The sequence below is a fragment of the Sapajus apella genome, unplaced genomic scaffold (assembly GCF_009761245.1).
Source record: "Sapajus apella isolate SASKATOON/1434 unplaced genomic scaffold, GSC_monkey_1.0 scaffold6, whole genome shotgun sequence".
Classification (NCBI taxonomy): Eukaryota; Metazoa; Chordata; class Mammalia; order Primates; family Cebidae; genus Sapajus; species Sapajus apella.
Window position 1 is genome coordinate 39,934,445 of NW_022436946.1, and position 15,177 is coordinate 39,949,621.

Here is a 15,177-nt window from a genome sequence, read left to right on the forward strand (position 1 = left end):
ATGAAATTGGCAACATAGGGAACTCTCCTAGAGATGGCAAGCAGAAATATGCAACCACTAATGATGAAAAAAGGAATATGAAGCCTAATGAATTGTGCAGGGCGAATCACTGTTCTAATAGGAAAGGTTCTTAAAGTTTTGTTTTAGACTGAAGTTATGCTTTACAGCAGTGCTACTCAAAATTCAATGTGCATGTGAATCACTTTGGGACCTTGTTAAAAGGCAGATGATTCAGTAGGTGGGGCCTCAGATTCTGCATCAAAGACAAGCTCCTCAGCAAAACCAAAGGGGCAGGCCCTCCAACCCCTTTTCAATAACGAGGCTTTGAATATGAAAAGAACAGAGCAAGGATAAGGCTGCTGCTTGTGAAGAATTCATTCAGTCATTCCACATTTATTAAACACCTGCTGTGTGTCAGACACTGCTCTACGTGCTGAAAGCGCCACGCTGAAAATGACAGAGAAAGTAGAGCTACTTAATTCCAGCACTGTTTCTATCCTCCCTAGCCATAACAAGTTTTCACAACTGAAAGATAAAAAACATAAGATAAGAGGGAACTGTGTACAACCCAGAAGACAGAAGGAGGCGCTAAGCATCTCTACAAGCAGGCCAGTGTCCTGCTATACCTGAGATCAATACTCTTTTAAGGAACAGTGAAACATGGAGCTGATACTGGAAATGAGTAAATGCAGTCTTTATTCTTTTACATTTAGCAGAATTTATTTATTTATTTACTTTTCCTCAACTTTTATTAAGTTCTGGGGTACATGTGCAGAATGTGCACATTTGTTACATAGGCAAACATGGGCCATGTTGCTGAGGATAAGAGGAGTCTTGATGCTCGGAACTGAGAGGATGACAGATTCCAAACCCAGACATCAACAACTGATGTTGATCCCACCAAGATAACATAATCAAGTATGAGATAGAGACATGTTGTAAGTGACCTAAAAAGATGGCCGATGCGTTCTCTGAATTCACATATATTCACAAAACAAGCCACACTAGGCTAATATCATTTCCTTTCCTGATAGGAAAATCAGACTGTCAGATCAGAGGAATGAAAAAGACATGTGCTAACTGTTTAAGAGGGATGTATGCATGCATCTGAGTAAATCTAATTCTCTGATGATCTAACCGTGGCAGAGGAAGAAAGTAGAGAAATTATGAGTACATTAGAAATTCCCTAAAGAACATTGCTTACAATCGGCTTGTCTAGGAAGAAGAAGTAGACATTATAAAAAATGCATTTTAACTCAGAATTCTTGTGCTGAACAAGAATTAAAAGATGATCATATATTTGTGATTTAAGACCAGGCCATACACTTCTTAAAAAAATTACTAAATTGTATTTCCCTTAGCAATATGAAGCAATTTAACAACACTTTTAAAAGTTTCCAAGTCTTTTGGGTGAGTCTCAGAAGCAAAGAAGCCCATGAGAAATATCTGCCTTGGGGAAGATAAGCTAAAATGGATGGAAGATCAGAGCATCTAAGACAACTAAGCCCAGGATAGGGGAATCTTTACCACCTCCACTACCAGGTACATTTATCCAGAGGAAGAATACTGGACTGGGTCAGAAACTTGCTTTGGGACGAGAGATCAGAAAACAGGAGACTGTAAGTGAGCACCACTTCTTCCTTTGCATACAAAAAGCCAGTGAGTCAGATTCTCTTTGCTTTTTCAGTTCCTAGTATGAAGAGTTCTCAGTTCCATAGGAAGGTTAGGGAAAAATTTTAAAGACTGTCTTTAATTTCCCTAGCTAACTTTGGAACCCTCTGAAACATTCATAAATGTCAGCAAAGCAATCAATATTTGTGTACAAGATGGAGAAATGTGGGCAGGACAACAGTATAGTTAAGTGAACTTACAGCTGTTTAAATGATTACAACCAAAAGCACCGAACAATGTTATATGGAAGGAGTTGTTTGTGGATAGAAACCAACAGGCTCTGTCATTTACCCTACTGTAGTCAACAATTTTCATTAAGTATATATTAGGATCAAGATGGCCAGCTGATTAAATCTGAAGAAACTACAAAGTTAGGAGTATTCATTAAAGGATACACATTTCAATACTATTTTTGGAAGTAGGCAAAGCATATATAACATGACAAGAATGGTACAGATATGGCAGAGCAGCAGTGGCACATGCTAAAAAGACTTAGCAGTTCTGGCTGGCTGCGATGGCTCACACCTATAATCCCAGCACTTTGGGAGGCCAAGGTGGGTGGATCATGAGGTCAGGAGTTCAAGACCAGCCTGGCTAAGATGGTGAAGCCCCATCTGTAATAAAAATACAAAAATTAGCTGGGCGTGGTGGTGGGCACCTGTAATCCCAGCTACCTGGGACGCTGAGGCAGAAGAATTGCTTGAACCCAGGAGGTGGAGGTTGCAGTGAGCTAAGATCATACCACTGCACTCCAGGCTGGGTGACAGAGTAATACTTCGTCTCAAAAAAAAAACAAAAAATTACAGGAATGGTACAAATGTGGCAGAGCAGCAGCAGCACAAGCTAAAAAGATTTAGGAGTTCTGGACAGGAGTGGTGGCTCACACCTGTAATGCCAACACTTTGGGAGGCCAAGGCAGGTGGATCACGAAGTCAGTGTTGACGACCAGCCTGGCCAAGATGGTGAAGCCCCATCTATAATAAAAATACAAAAATTAGCCAGACGTGGTGTCAGACACCTGTAATCCCAGCTACTTGGGAGACTGAGGCAGGAGAATCGCTTGGATCCAGGAGGCAGAGGTTGCAGTGAGGTAAGATCATACCACTGCACTCCAGCCTGGGCGACAGAGCAAGACTCCACCTCAAAAAAAAAAAAAAAAAAAAAAAGAAAAGAAAAAAAAGAATTAGGAGTTCTAACAGACGGGAAGCCTGGAGAGTGCACACTGTGATGGCAATGCTGAGGATGGCTGATGTGACCTTAGGCTTATTGATGAAAACACAGCATCCAAGACAAGGGGCGTGATGGATATACTATCACAAATCGGACCAAATGCTGACCATTACTGGACCCAGATCTGGGGGCCACAGTTTAAAAAGAACATTGACCTCAACTGAAATCTACACAGAGGAGAATGGTGTTCTGAATGGTGGAGCAACTTGAAACCACAGCATACAAGAAACAGCTGAAGTGGGGCTATTTAACCAGTAGAAGAAGAGATTTTGAAAGTGTATGAACTCATCTTCAAATATTTAAAAGATTATCAAGTGGATGAAGAAATCTTGTTTTTAAGGTCTCAGCAACTTTAACTAGGATTAGTAGGTAAGATTACAGAGGAGCAGATCTCAGCACTATGTGAGGAAGAATTGTGTAAGTGAATGATTCCAAAACAACTACCTCCTCAACAGCTGACAAACAAGAGCCTGTCAAGCACTGGCCAGATTACTTCTCTCTCAGAAAACAGGAAGGGAATTCACATATCCGATGGGGCAGGCCAAGAAATCTCCCAACTCTAGAAGTCAATGAAATAATGAATGATTAATACCTAAAACATCTTGGTGACATTCTAAACACTAGTTCAGTAGATGGCATCTTAGACGATTGTATGCCATATTAACCAGATTCAGAACAAAGCTTCAATTATTGGTTTTTGGCAGATAAACAAGCGTGAGATTTTGTGTAATTGAAGTACTTATCTCAAGAGGACCTTGTTCCGAAGAACACTAAGTAGAGTTAAGTTTATTCCCTCTTCCCTTATTGTGCAAGAAAAATATTATCTCACGGCATAGATACGCCATGCCATATCCACATCATTTCTGTATCATTGGTAAACACAGTATAAAATACAGGATGCCCACCAAATTTTAAAACACTCATGAATACATAATAAAGTCTTTATTGATATTACATTAATAAGTCATATTATCTAAGTTTCCAAACTTTATGGCCATCCTGTATGATCTTCAATAAATGTTCAAAACTAGAGAATGGTATTTCCTTAAAGAATAGTAACAGGCCAGGTGCAGTGGCTCACACCTTAATCAGCAATTTGGGAGGCCAAGGTGGGCAGACTGCTTGAGCCCAGGAGTTGGAGGCCAGCCTGGGCAACATGGCAAAACCCCATCTCTACCAAAAATACAAAAATTATCTGGGTGTGGTGGTGTCCACCTGTGGTCCCAGCTACTTGGGAGGCTAAGGTGGAAGATGGCTTGACCCCTGGGGGGCAGAAGCTGCACTGAACTGAGATCACACTACTGCACTCCAGCTGGGTGACAGAGCCAGACTACAACTCAAAAACAAACAAAAGCTAGTAACAATACTAACACCTATTGGATTTGCTAATTGCTAAGCATTTATATGATCTCATCTGATTCTCAGAGAAACTTGTAAGTTAGGTACTATTATTATCTCTATTTTAATGACGTGGAAACAGAATGAGACCAGGTGTTAACTGGAGGCAGGCTTTCCAGAGCCTGGCTACTTCACTACTGGGTTTATTCTGTGTCAGACCTAGTATTAAGTACTTTCCATATACTTTCCCTTTTAAGCCTCAATGACCCTACGAGGTGTGTATAGTCATCTCCATTTGACAGGTAAAAAAGCGAGGCTGAGAGGTTAATGGGTTGCAGGCCACACACTTGCAGAAATTCCAGCTCGGCTCTACCTGAGCCTGAGCTCCGTGCTGTTGTCCTGTTACTGCCTCTGGCTAACTGTTGATTTCTTTTGAGAACTGTAATGCTGCTTTAACTGCCAGCAAAATAACCTGTACAGGTGCATGATACTAGAAATTAAAAAAAAAAAAAACACTGAAATTTATCTTACAGTATTTATAAAAACTGTTTATAAGCAGTATCAATTCCCTCTTCCCCTGATGCCAAAAAATAAAAAGCAGTTTTCAGAATTTTGACATTCTAGGGGGAAAAAAAACAAAAAAGGAGATCTAAATCAACTGAGTAAGCCGTATTATACACTTTAATACAATTTTATTTTCAGTGGTAGGCTTAGAACTGATTCTCACTGAATCATCTAACTGAATAATCTTAGCTAAGACATTATCTCTGCACCTCAATTTCCTTTTTTGGAAAATGGGGATGTAATACAAGCTTCCTTTTATTCCCACATATAAGCTCCAAAACCACCTGTCTTCGTTATGTAACTCAAGGTAAGCAAGGAGTTTAAATTATACTTATAATACATAACTAATTTCTACAGTGGAAAATTCAGTTTTGGCTGTTCTCAAGCTGTATCTAAATACCTTCAATACTTTAAGGTAATATAAAATTTCAGAAAATCAACCACATTTACCCATAGTTAACTGTCATCAGTAAATATAAATATAGGTACTTATACCCAACCCTCACCAAATAAACAGTTCCAGATTTTTTGTCAGCAAAAATTCATGTAAGTAATCTTTTATTAATAATAAATTTAATGTAAAAACTAGCAGTCCTCCATTTATTAGGGAGAGTAAGCTCACATATTAAGTTATTTATCCCAGTAATATGCATTGATAAGAATAAATCTGAGAAACATATAAACTCTGAGATCTTCCTAATATTTTAAGTATTCTCGAAGCAACACAGAACTTAGTAACAACTGCAAGAGCTGTACTTGCAACTTTGTCAGTTGTTCATGGTCCCATACAGAGTTAGCACAGACTGGTAATGACTCCTGCAGTGTTTGGGAGGTATCTTTGCACAAAATTAGGGCTCTATCAAACTGATGCTGTGAACTAAGAGCATGATGGGAGAACTTGACATTAGAGGCCTTTGAGTGCAATGGACCAGGCTCTAACCTCATGTATGGTATGTAAAACATTTTGCTCATGTGGCAAAATTGACTATATTATTATAGTACATGACTCCTCAGTTAAAAACACTAAAGAGCCTCCTCATTAAATCTTTGCAATGACTCTGTGAGGTGTGTCCAGGCATTTACATTTTTCAGAGTAGGAAAATAAGGCTTAGAAAGTCTAAATTACTAGACTCAGGCCACAGAACTGCAGAGATTCCAACCCAACTCTGCCTGACCCTGAGGCTCACACCACAGAGCATCACACTAAACTGCTTCAGTTAAGCTGTTTGTTTCTTTTGAGAATATTATTACCAATTTAACTGTACTCGAAATAACCCTTACTGGCGAGTGACTCAGCATGTGAGTAGTGGGGACATGGAAATGGTTATCTGACGCCAGCTAGTAGCACTGCTCTAGCTTCCCGTCTTCCCAGTGTCACTGAGACTGGTTGTTTGCTGGAGAGAACATTGGAATTACAAGGTACATGCTGCTTAGATGTCACACTTGAAAAATTTAAGACTGACTCCCTGGACCTTAGAGTCCTTGAGAGTTTCAGGTTTGTAGGAAACACTCAAAGATAATACTGTTGGTTTGCTTTAGTGGAGCTACAACTTCTGTTCAACAACGAAGTTCTGAAGCTTCATATCTTAGAGAAAATGCAAAACAACAATTGTTAACCATATTTTCCCCAACCTACTATCAGGACATCAATAGTACTGCACTCATGGCAAGCATGTGGCAAAACTGACCACTTTATGCATGAGAGGATGGATACCAAATTCCCCATGATGTGCTTCTTTCCCATTGCATGCCTGTATCAAAACATCTCATGTACCCCATAAATATAAACACCTACTATGTACCCACAAACATTTTTAAAAAGTTTTTTAAATAAAAAATAAAATACAATTACTTTAGCTTGTGATTTCTCAAAATGAAAAATATCTTATATTCAAGATTACACCAAATGGGAGTTTACATTATAGACTAGGAAGAAAAATACCTTCTTCTTGTTGGCAAAAGTCTCATGGTATTTTTGTGATGCAAATAAAAATCTGTTGGAAGTTCCCAGAGATGAGGTTTCCCTTCAGTGGGATGGAAAACTCCCAGGAAGAGATTAATGGAATCTTGTCTATCAGCATCTAAAAAGCAAAATATATATTTCAGAAAATCCATTACTGATGTATATAACTCAAGAGAATATTTTCTTAGGAGATAGTGATGCAAAAGTAGTATTTATACTACAAATACATACAATTACAAATACTTTATACACACACACATAATCTAAAATACTTTCTAAGATTTTGAGCAGAATTAAAATCTTGCTTCAAAATGTTTTCTCTTTGTTCCATACCTCTCATAAAATATACAGATGATAGTGAACATAAACTGCTTGGTGAATTTGGATACTTAAACATCTTTAAGAACTCGGATAGTAAATACCTTAGATAACAATTTTATTTTATTTTTTTGAGATGGAGTCTCGCTCTTGTCACCCAGGCTGTAGTGCAGTGGTGTGATCTCAGCTCAATAAAACCTCTGCCTCCTGGGTTCAGGCAATTTTCCTGCCTCAGCCTCCCAAGTAGCTGGGATTACAGGCATATACCACCATGCCCAGCTCATTTTGAATTTTTAGTAGAGACAGGGTTTCTCCATGTTGGTCAGGCTGGTCTCGAACTCCTGACCTCAGGTGATCCGCCCACCTTAGCCTCCCAAAGTGCTGGGATTACAGGTGTAAGCCACCGCGCCTGGCCAGCAATTTTATTTTTAAAATGAAAATATATCCTCACCGTTTGTTATGTTACCTGAAGTAAATGCATTTTCACTTAATTGAAAAGACAGAGACTTCAGAGACAAATAAAATGACCCAATTTCTATCCACATTCTGTTGCATAACCTTGAACAAGTCAGTTGCACTGTCTCCACTTTTAATCCTTGAAAAGACACTCTCCCTTACTTTAACAGAGACAGTGTTTACAACATATTTTGTTCCTGTCAGCTGTGAGCCTGGCCCATCCTATTTTGTGGTTGAAAATGAAGGCAAAGAAGGCACATGATAACAGCCTCATTCTAACTATTCGAACATTCCAAAATTACCTTTTAAACTGTACTATGAACAAAACTGACTCTATGTATGTTTTACCTTCTCTTCCTTTTCCTAATTATCTTTTGGTAAAAATGATAATATGCACTGAAGTGGTCTCATGAACCACCCTTCCCATTCTACATTCTCTCCCTAGTGTCCTTTGTTCTTGCCCCTCGTTTCCTTCTTTCCATTCTTGTCTCAGAGCCCTCTATATTCAAGTTTGTGGCAGACATCCACAATATAAATAATAACCTCTTTCCAAAAATGAGCATAGGACTAAAAAGATAGCACAGTAGAAATGACTGCATTTGGAACAAGGTAACATTATTATAAAATCAATTTTCTTCCAACAGTTATGGTGAACAAGATATACCTGAAATTAGCAACATTGTTCTCATTGGATTATTTGATAATTACAGCAAAAGTAAATGAGCAAAATATGAAATAAGGTACATCAAACATGTATTTCAGATATTAGGAAGCATTCCATTAAAACAGTACTTACCTTTCAGGCTTAAAGTAACACATAAAAAGGGATGTGTTTATATGTTTACATGCTGAGCACATTTGGGGACTTTCCTTGCACTTGTTGAGAGAAAGCATCAAGCATTAAATAATGCACATATTACTGCCCCAATCTGTATCCTCTTCACATAACACAAAAGTAAACATGCTGCCCTTATAGTAATTAAATTCCTTATGCTTCTCAAATAGGCTTAATAGCACTTAATAGTTCACTCCATGTAGTACCTCAAAATATCTTAATATCATCTAGAGAAGCTTTGCACTTTTCAGCCATGTTTTCAAGGAGTTTCTTTCATCCTTTAACAGCAGCTACCTTTAATTTTTAGCAAGTATGGTAAAATGTAAGATGTGAGAAACATAGCCAAAAAAAGGATATTTTTTCAAAGGATCATAAGAAAGACTTCTTAGAAGTACTCCTGTTGCAACTTAAAATACATCTATGATGTTTATGGGTACTTACTAAGCTTAAGATATAAGGCCAGCCCTAGTGAGCCTGAGGATCTTCTCCTGGCTACTTTTGACTGCAAATGAAACAATCACCTCCAACTTCACTAGTTATCAAGTAATGCAACATACCATTTTTCTGGCTGTTAAGTTGGCAAATACATTTCAAAATAGCCACTCCCATACTCTGCTAAGGGAACATTAACTGTCACATCCTTTCTGAAAGGCAATTTGGCAATTTTTTTTTAATGTCTCTATTATTAAACACAATTACAGGCATACCCAGTTTTAGACTGCATTCTAGCCCGGGCAATAAAGCACCGCCCCTGTTCTCTCTCCCTCTTCCTCTTCCTCTTTCTTCCTTTCCTTTATTCTTTTTCTTTTTTTTTTTTTAATATTCTTTTTCTTCCTTTCAAAAAAAAAAAAAAAAAATTTGGCAATTTTTTAAGCCTAAACATTATTTTTACCCTCTGACCTAACAAATTTGCTTCTGAACTTTTCATAAAATCAAAATGTGCAAAAAAGATGTATGTTCAAAGATGTTTGTTTAGAAGGACTCTAAATGCACAAAACAAATAACTAAATTACAATGCTTCTCAAAGAGTATCATAAGGCTACTAAAAATCATGTTGTAGAAGAATACTTAAGGTTATAAAGATTCATTACTTATCTAAAAGAGCAAAAGCAGATTATAAATTGCAGGTATAGCAAAACCAGAAGGAACATGTTCTCCTAAATATACAAGTGGCGATCTCTGGAAGGTAGGGATCATATGATTTATTTCAGAGCCATTCCGTACTTTGTATAATCAACACATATTACTTTAGCAGTTGAAAAAATGGCCAGGCATGGAGGCTCATGCCTGTAACCCCAGCACTTTGGGAGGCTGAGGCAGGCAGATCACCTGAACTCACAAGATTGAGACCAGCCTGGGCAACAAAGGGAGGTCCTGTCTCTACAAATATAATTTAAAAAATATGAGCCGGGCATGGTGGCACACGCCTGTAGTCCCAACTACTTGGAAGCCTGGAAAGAGAAAGAGAAAGGATCACTTGAGCCCAGAAGTTGGAAACCAGCCTGGGCAACATAGGGAGAACCTGTCTCTACAAAAAAAAAAAAAAAAATAGATAAAAAAATAAAAAATAAAAAATTAGATGAGTATGGTCCCAGCCACTCAGGAGGCTGAGGTGGGAAAATCACTTAAGTCTGGGAGGTCAAGGCTGCGGTAAGCTGTGACAGCACCACTGCACTCCAACCTGGGTGGCAGGGTAAGACCTTGCTCAAACAACAACAACAACAAAAACCCTGCAGCCATGCAGATAACAATGGTGGCTGTGGCTGTGTGGACTAGTGTGTCAGCAGGAGGGACAAAACACAAGATATATTTTGGAGGTATAACCAACAAGAGAACAGTAATGAGGAAAAGAAATAATTCAGGGAGAACTCCCAGGTTTTCTGAATTGATCAATGGGTATTGAAGTAGAAAAAACAAGTGGAGAAACAGACTTCAGACAGAGTCAAGAGTTTCTGTCTCAGAAATGGTAAGTTTGTGATTATTATTAGATATCTGTGGTAGAAAGAAATTTGGCCACCATGACCTTTGCTCCCTAGTGTCATACCATGAATACTTTCTACTATATGGCAAAAGGGGCTTTGCAGATGTAACTAAGGTTACTCATCATCAACTGCAAGAAAGAGAAACCCTGAAATCCTACTGTAATCATATTAATCCTTTAGAGGTTGAAGAGGAAGGCAAAAGGGGAAGGCAGAGATTTGAAGCACAAGACGTATTTGGTGCACTGTGGTAGGCTTTAAAATAGAGCAGGCCAGAAGTCAACAAATGCAGCAGCCTCTAGGAACTGAGAGTGACCCCCAGTCAACTGCCAGCAAGGACATGGGACATCAGTCCTATAGCTTCATGGAATTCTGCCAACAATGAGAATGAGCCAGGAAGCCTCTAGATAAGAGCCCAGGTCAGCTGACATTTTGACTTCATTTTATTGTCATGTGACATCATTTTGACTTTAGTCTTGTGAGACCCTAAGCAGGGAATACAGCTCAGTAATGTGTCCACAGACTTCTGATCCTCAGAAACTATAAGATAGTGGGTATTGTTTTAAATGACTGAGTTAGTAGTAATTTGTCATGGCAATGACGAAAAACTAATTCAATATCCCAGAGGAGATGCTAGGTAGACATTTGGATAAATAAGTCTGGAGTTCATGAGAAGTTAGAGACAAAAATCTGAGCGTCAAATACATGGTGGACAAAAGCTGAATGCGATTTCTCCAGGACAAAAGTGTAAAAGAGAAGAGAAGGGTTTAGAAACAGGGCAGGGGAAGTCAATAGGAGACTGAGACTCTCTCCTATTGAGAGAGATCTCAATATCTCATTGAGAGACCCCAGAATGAGTTTCAAGAAAGAAGAAGTGGTCAACTGTGATGAAAGCTGTTGAAAGGTTGAGTAAGATGGAGTCAGAAGAGTAAACATTAGGTTTGGCAATGCGGGGATTGTTGAGGACCTGGACAAGCACAGCTTCCGTGTCATGGCAGGGCAGTTGCCAAGTGGAGCAGGTGGAGAGAACAGGGTGAAAACAACTCTGTAAAGAGATTTTGCTCACAAGAGCAGAAAAATAGGACCGTAGTTGGAGGGGATGTGGGATTAGGAATAGCTGGATGGAAAACGCTAAGGTGCGCTTTTATGTTAATGGCAACGATGCACGAGAGAGAGAGAAACTGATGACATACAGCAACGAGCATATAATTAGGGAACAAAGAAGGCGTGGGATTCAACGAAAACAGCAGGACTTGGCTTAAGATGGAGCAGGGCCACTACAAGCATTGTAATACAATATAGGGTAGAAACTATGGGTGCAGAAAAGGTCAGCCTCTGAATTTGATGGTAAGAATTAGAGAAAGTTCCCTTCCAATAACTTATTTTCTCACTGAGGCATGAAGCAGGGTCATCGGCTGAGACTGAGGTGTTGTAGGTTCAAGGAGAGAGGACAAGTTATAAAATGGTCATTTTGGAGGGTGGGAGAATGAGCTTACTATGGAAATGTCACAGAATTGTCAGTTGTCCTTTAGAAAACTGTAGTCTGTTTAAACTGAGAGAAGTGAGTTACAACCTTTTCTCTTGCCAAGTTTAACTGCTTTGGTTGCAGGAGAGGTGAAGAGTTGGGCTTTAGCCAGAGTTACCAAGGGTTCATAGGCTTGTGTTGAACAATGAGAACACATGGGCACAGGGAGGGGAACATCACACACTGGGGTCTGTTGCGGGGTGGGGGACTAGGGAGGGACAGGGACAGTGGTGGGTGAGGAGGTTGGGGAGGAATAACATTGGGAGAAATACCTGATGTTGGTGACAGGGTGATAAAGACAGCAAACCACCATGGCATATGTGTACCTATGCAACAATCCTGCAAGATCTGCACACATACCCCAGAACTTAAAGTACAATAAAAAAAGTTATTAAATAAATGAAGTGTATTTTATTAATGCCTTTTTAAATTTCTCTCTCCTAGTTAGCACTTCAGAACTGATTTTTCTTTTTCTCATTAACAAGTTTATTTTGGCATCATTATTCTAACATCTATTGTACCAGGATAAAACTGTATCAAAGTATATCTGTACTGAGTGATATTTTTACTGTGAAGAATAAAACGTAATATAATGGCGAAAAAAAAAGTTATTAAAACAAAACACTTTTTCAACTGTTTTCTTTCTGCTATTGCCAAATACAGCTTATTCACTCAAAATCTGCTGTTTGAAGGATGACCTTAGAAGGCTATCTCACTATTCTTGATAAATTAAAATGTTCTCAGCATGTTCCCTTTGATGTCCCTCTTTCAGCAGTGAGCAGAAAGGGGAAAAAACTGCTGGTAGTTCTTTAGAGTGCTATTATAATGCCAGATGAAGCCATCTCAGCATCATCTTCTGGGATCACTGTTTCACAGTATGCTTTGAAGTCCTGACCCTGTGATATGGTTTGGATATTTGTCTCTGCCGAACACTGGTGTTGAAAGGTAACCCACAATGTTGGAGGTGGAGTCTGGTGGGAGTTATGTGGGTTGGTGCGGTCTTTGCAATAGTGAGTGGGTCCTCAAGTGATCTGATTGTTTAAAAGAGTGTGGCACCTCCTTCCCCTCACCCCTTGCCATGTGAGACACCTGCTCTCCCTTCTTCTGCCAGGGTTAAAAGTTCCCTGAGGCCTCCCCAGAAGCCTAGAAGCCTAGAGGAGAGAGATCCAAGATGGCTGATCACTAGCAGCTCGGGATTGTAGCTCCCACTGAAAGCGCAGAGAACGAGAGGACGCCACACTTTCAGATCAATTTTTGTTGCTCACGCACCAGGAGATTCCCAGCGGAGGAGTCCCACGTGTCGCCAGCGCGACTCTTGAGGCCAGGAGGCGGTTTTGCCGCTGCCTTGGTGCGGCGGTTCTCGGTGCAGGGTCAGAAAAGCACCATCGATCTTAAAGCTGCTGTTTTGGCCGGCACAGTGGGTTGCTCAGATTTTAGCGCCGGGAATCAACAAGTTGGACGTCTATTCAGAAACCCAACTATAAAGACGGTAATTATAAAGACCACAGATGGATAAATTTATAACGAAGGGAAGAAACCAGCCTAAAAAGGCTGAGAATACCCAAAATCAGAACGCCTCCCCCTCTACAGGGGATCACAGTTCCTCATCAGCAACAGAAGGCCTGATGGAGAAAGACTCATCTCCAACAAGGCCTGATGGAGAAAGACTGTGTTCCATTAGCAGAAACCAGCTTTAAAAAGTGGATGATAAGAAACTTCTGGGAATTAAAAGAACTTGTTCTAACCCAATGCAAAGAAACTAAGAACTTTGAAAAAAGGTTTGACGAAATGTTAAAAATAACACACAATTTAGAGAGGAATATAAGTGAATTAATGGAGCTGAAAAATACAGCACGAGAACTTCGCAAAGTATGCACAAGTTTTAACAGCCGAATTGATCAAGCAGAAGAAAAGATATCAGAGGTCGAAGACCAACTTAATGAAATGAAACAAAAAGACAAGATTTAGAGAAAAAAGGATAAAAAAGAACGAGCAAAGTCTCCAAGAAATATGGGACTATGTGAAAAGACCTAATCTACGTTTGATAGGTGTACCTGAATGTGACGAAGAGAATCAATCCAAGCTGGAAAATATGCTTCAGGATATTATTCAGGAAAACTTTCCCAACCTAGCAAGGCAGGACAATATTCAACTCCAGGTAGTACAGAGAACACCACAAAGATATTCCTCAAGAAGACCAACCTCAAGACACATAATTGCCAGATTCACCAGGGTTGAAATGAAAGAGAAAATACTGAGGGCAGCCAGAGAGAAAGGTCAGGTTACCCACAAAGGGAAGCCCATCAGATTCACAGCAGATCTCTCAGCAGAAACCCTACAAGACAGAAGAGAGTGGGGGCCAATATTCAACATTCTTAAAGAAAAGAACTTTCAACCCAGAATTTTACATCCAGCCAAACTAAGCTTCATAAGCGAAGGAAAAATAAAATCTTTTGTGAACAAGCAAGCACTCAGAGATTTCGTCACCACCAGGCCTGCTTTACAAGAGCTTCTGAAAGAACCACTACAAATAGAAAGGAACAACCAGTATCAGCCTTTCTAAAAAATACCAAAAAATAAAGAACATCAACATAATTAAGAAATTGCATCAACTAATGGGCAAAACAGCCAGCTAACATTAAATGACAGTATCAAACTCACATATATTGTTATTAATTCTAAATTTAAATCGACTAAATCCCCCAATCCAAAGACACAGACAGGCAAAAAAAAGCCAAGACCCATTGGTATGCTACATCCAGATCCATCTCACATGCAAGGATACACAAAGACTCAAAACAAAGCGATGGAGAAAAATTTACCAACCAAATGGAGAGCAAAAATAAATAAACAGAAAGTAGGAGTTGCAATTTTTGCTGATAAAATAGACTTCAAAGCAACAAAGATCAAAAGAAGCAAAGAAGGATATTACATAATGATAAAAGGATCAATATAACAAGAAGAGCTAAAGATCCTAAATATATATGCACCCAATACAGGAATACCCAGATATATAAGACTTATAAAGAGACTTGGACTCCCACACAATAATAGTGGGAGACTTCAACATTAATATTTGACAGATCAATGAGACAGAAAGTTAACAACAATATTCAGGACTTGAACTCAGATCCGGAACAAGTAGACTTAATTAACATTTATAGAACTCTCCACTTTAAATACACAAAATATACACTCTTATCAGTACTACATCACACCTATTTACAGGTTTAAATGAAATATTGTTTGGCTGCTTGTTAATTATTTTCTTCCCTCATTTTTTTTTTTTTTTTTTTTA

General features: G+C 39.1%; 1 protein-coding gene across 6 annotated transcripts in view; it reads right to left on the reverse strand.

Annotated features, from left to right (window-relative positions):
• FIG4 (FIG4 phosphoinositide 5-phosphatase) overlaps positions 1 to 15,177 on the reverse strand; it is a 134,135-nt gene that overhangs the window by 41,199 nt on the left and 77,759 nt on the right. For all 6 annotated transcript variants that reach the window (XR_004267896.1, XM_032275056.1, XM_032275060.1 and 3 more), the window contains one exon: positions 6,746 to 6,884. Coding sequence is in view for 5 of the 6 variants with exons in the window: in XM_032275056.1 (XP_032130947.1) it covers positions 6,746 to 6,884 (139 nt within the window). In the remaining variant the exon portion in view is untranslated. The remainder of the gene's footprint in view (positions 1 to 6,745; positions 6,885 to 15,177) is intronic.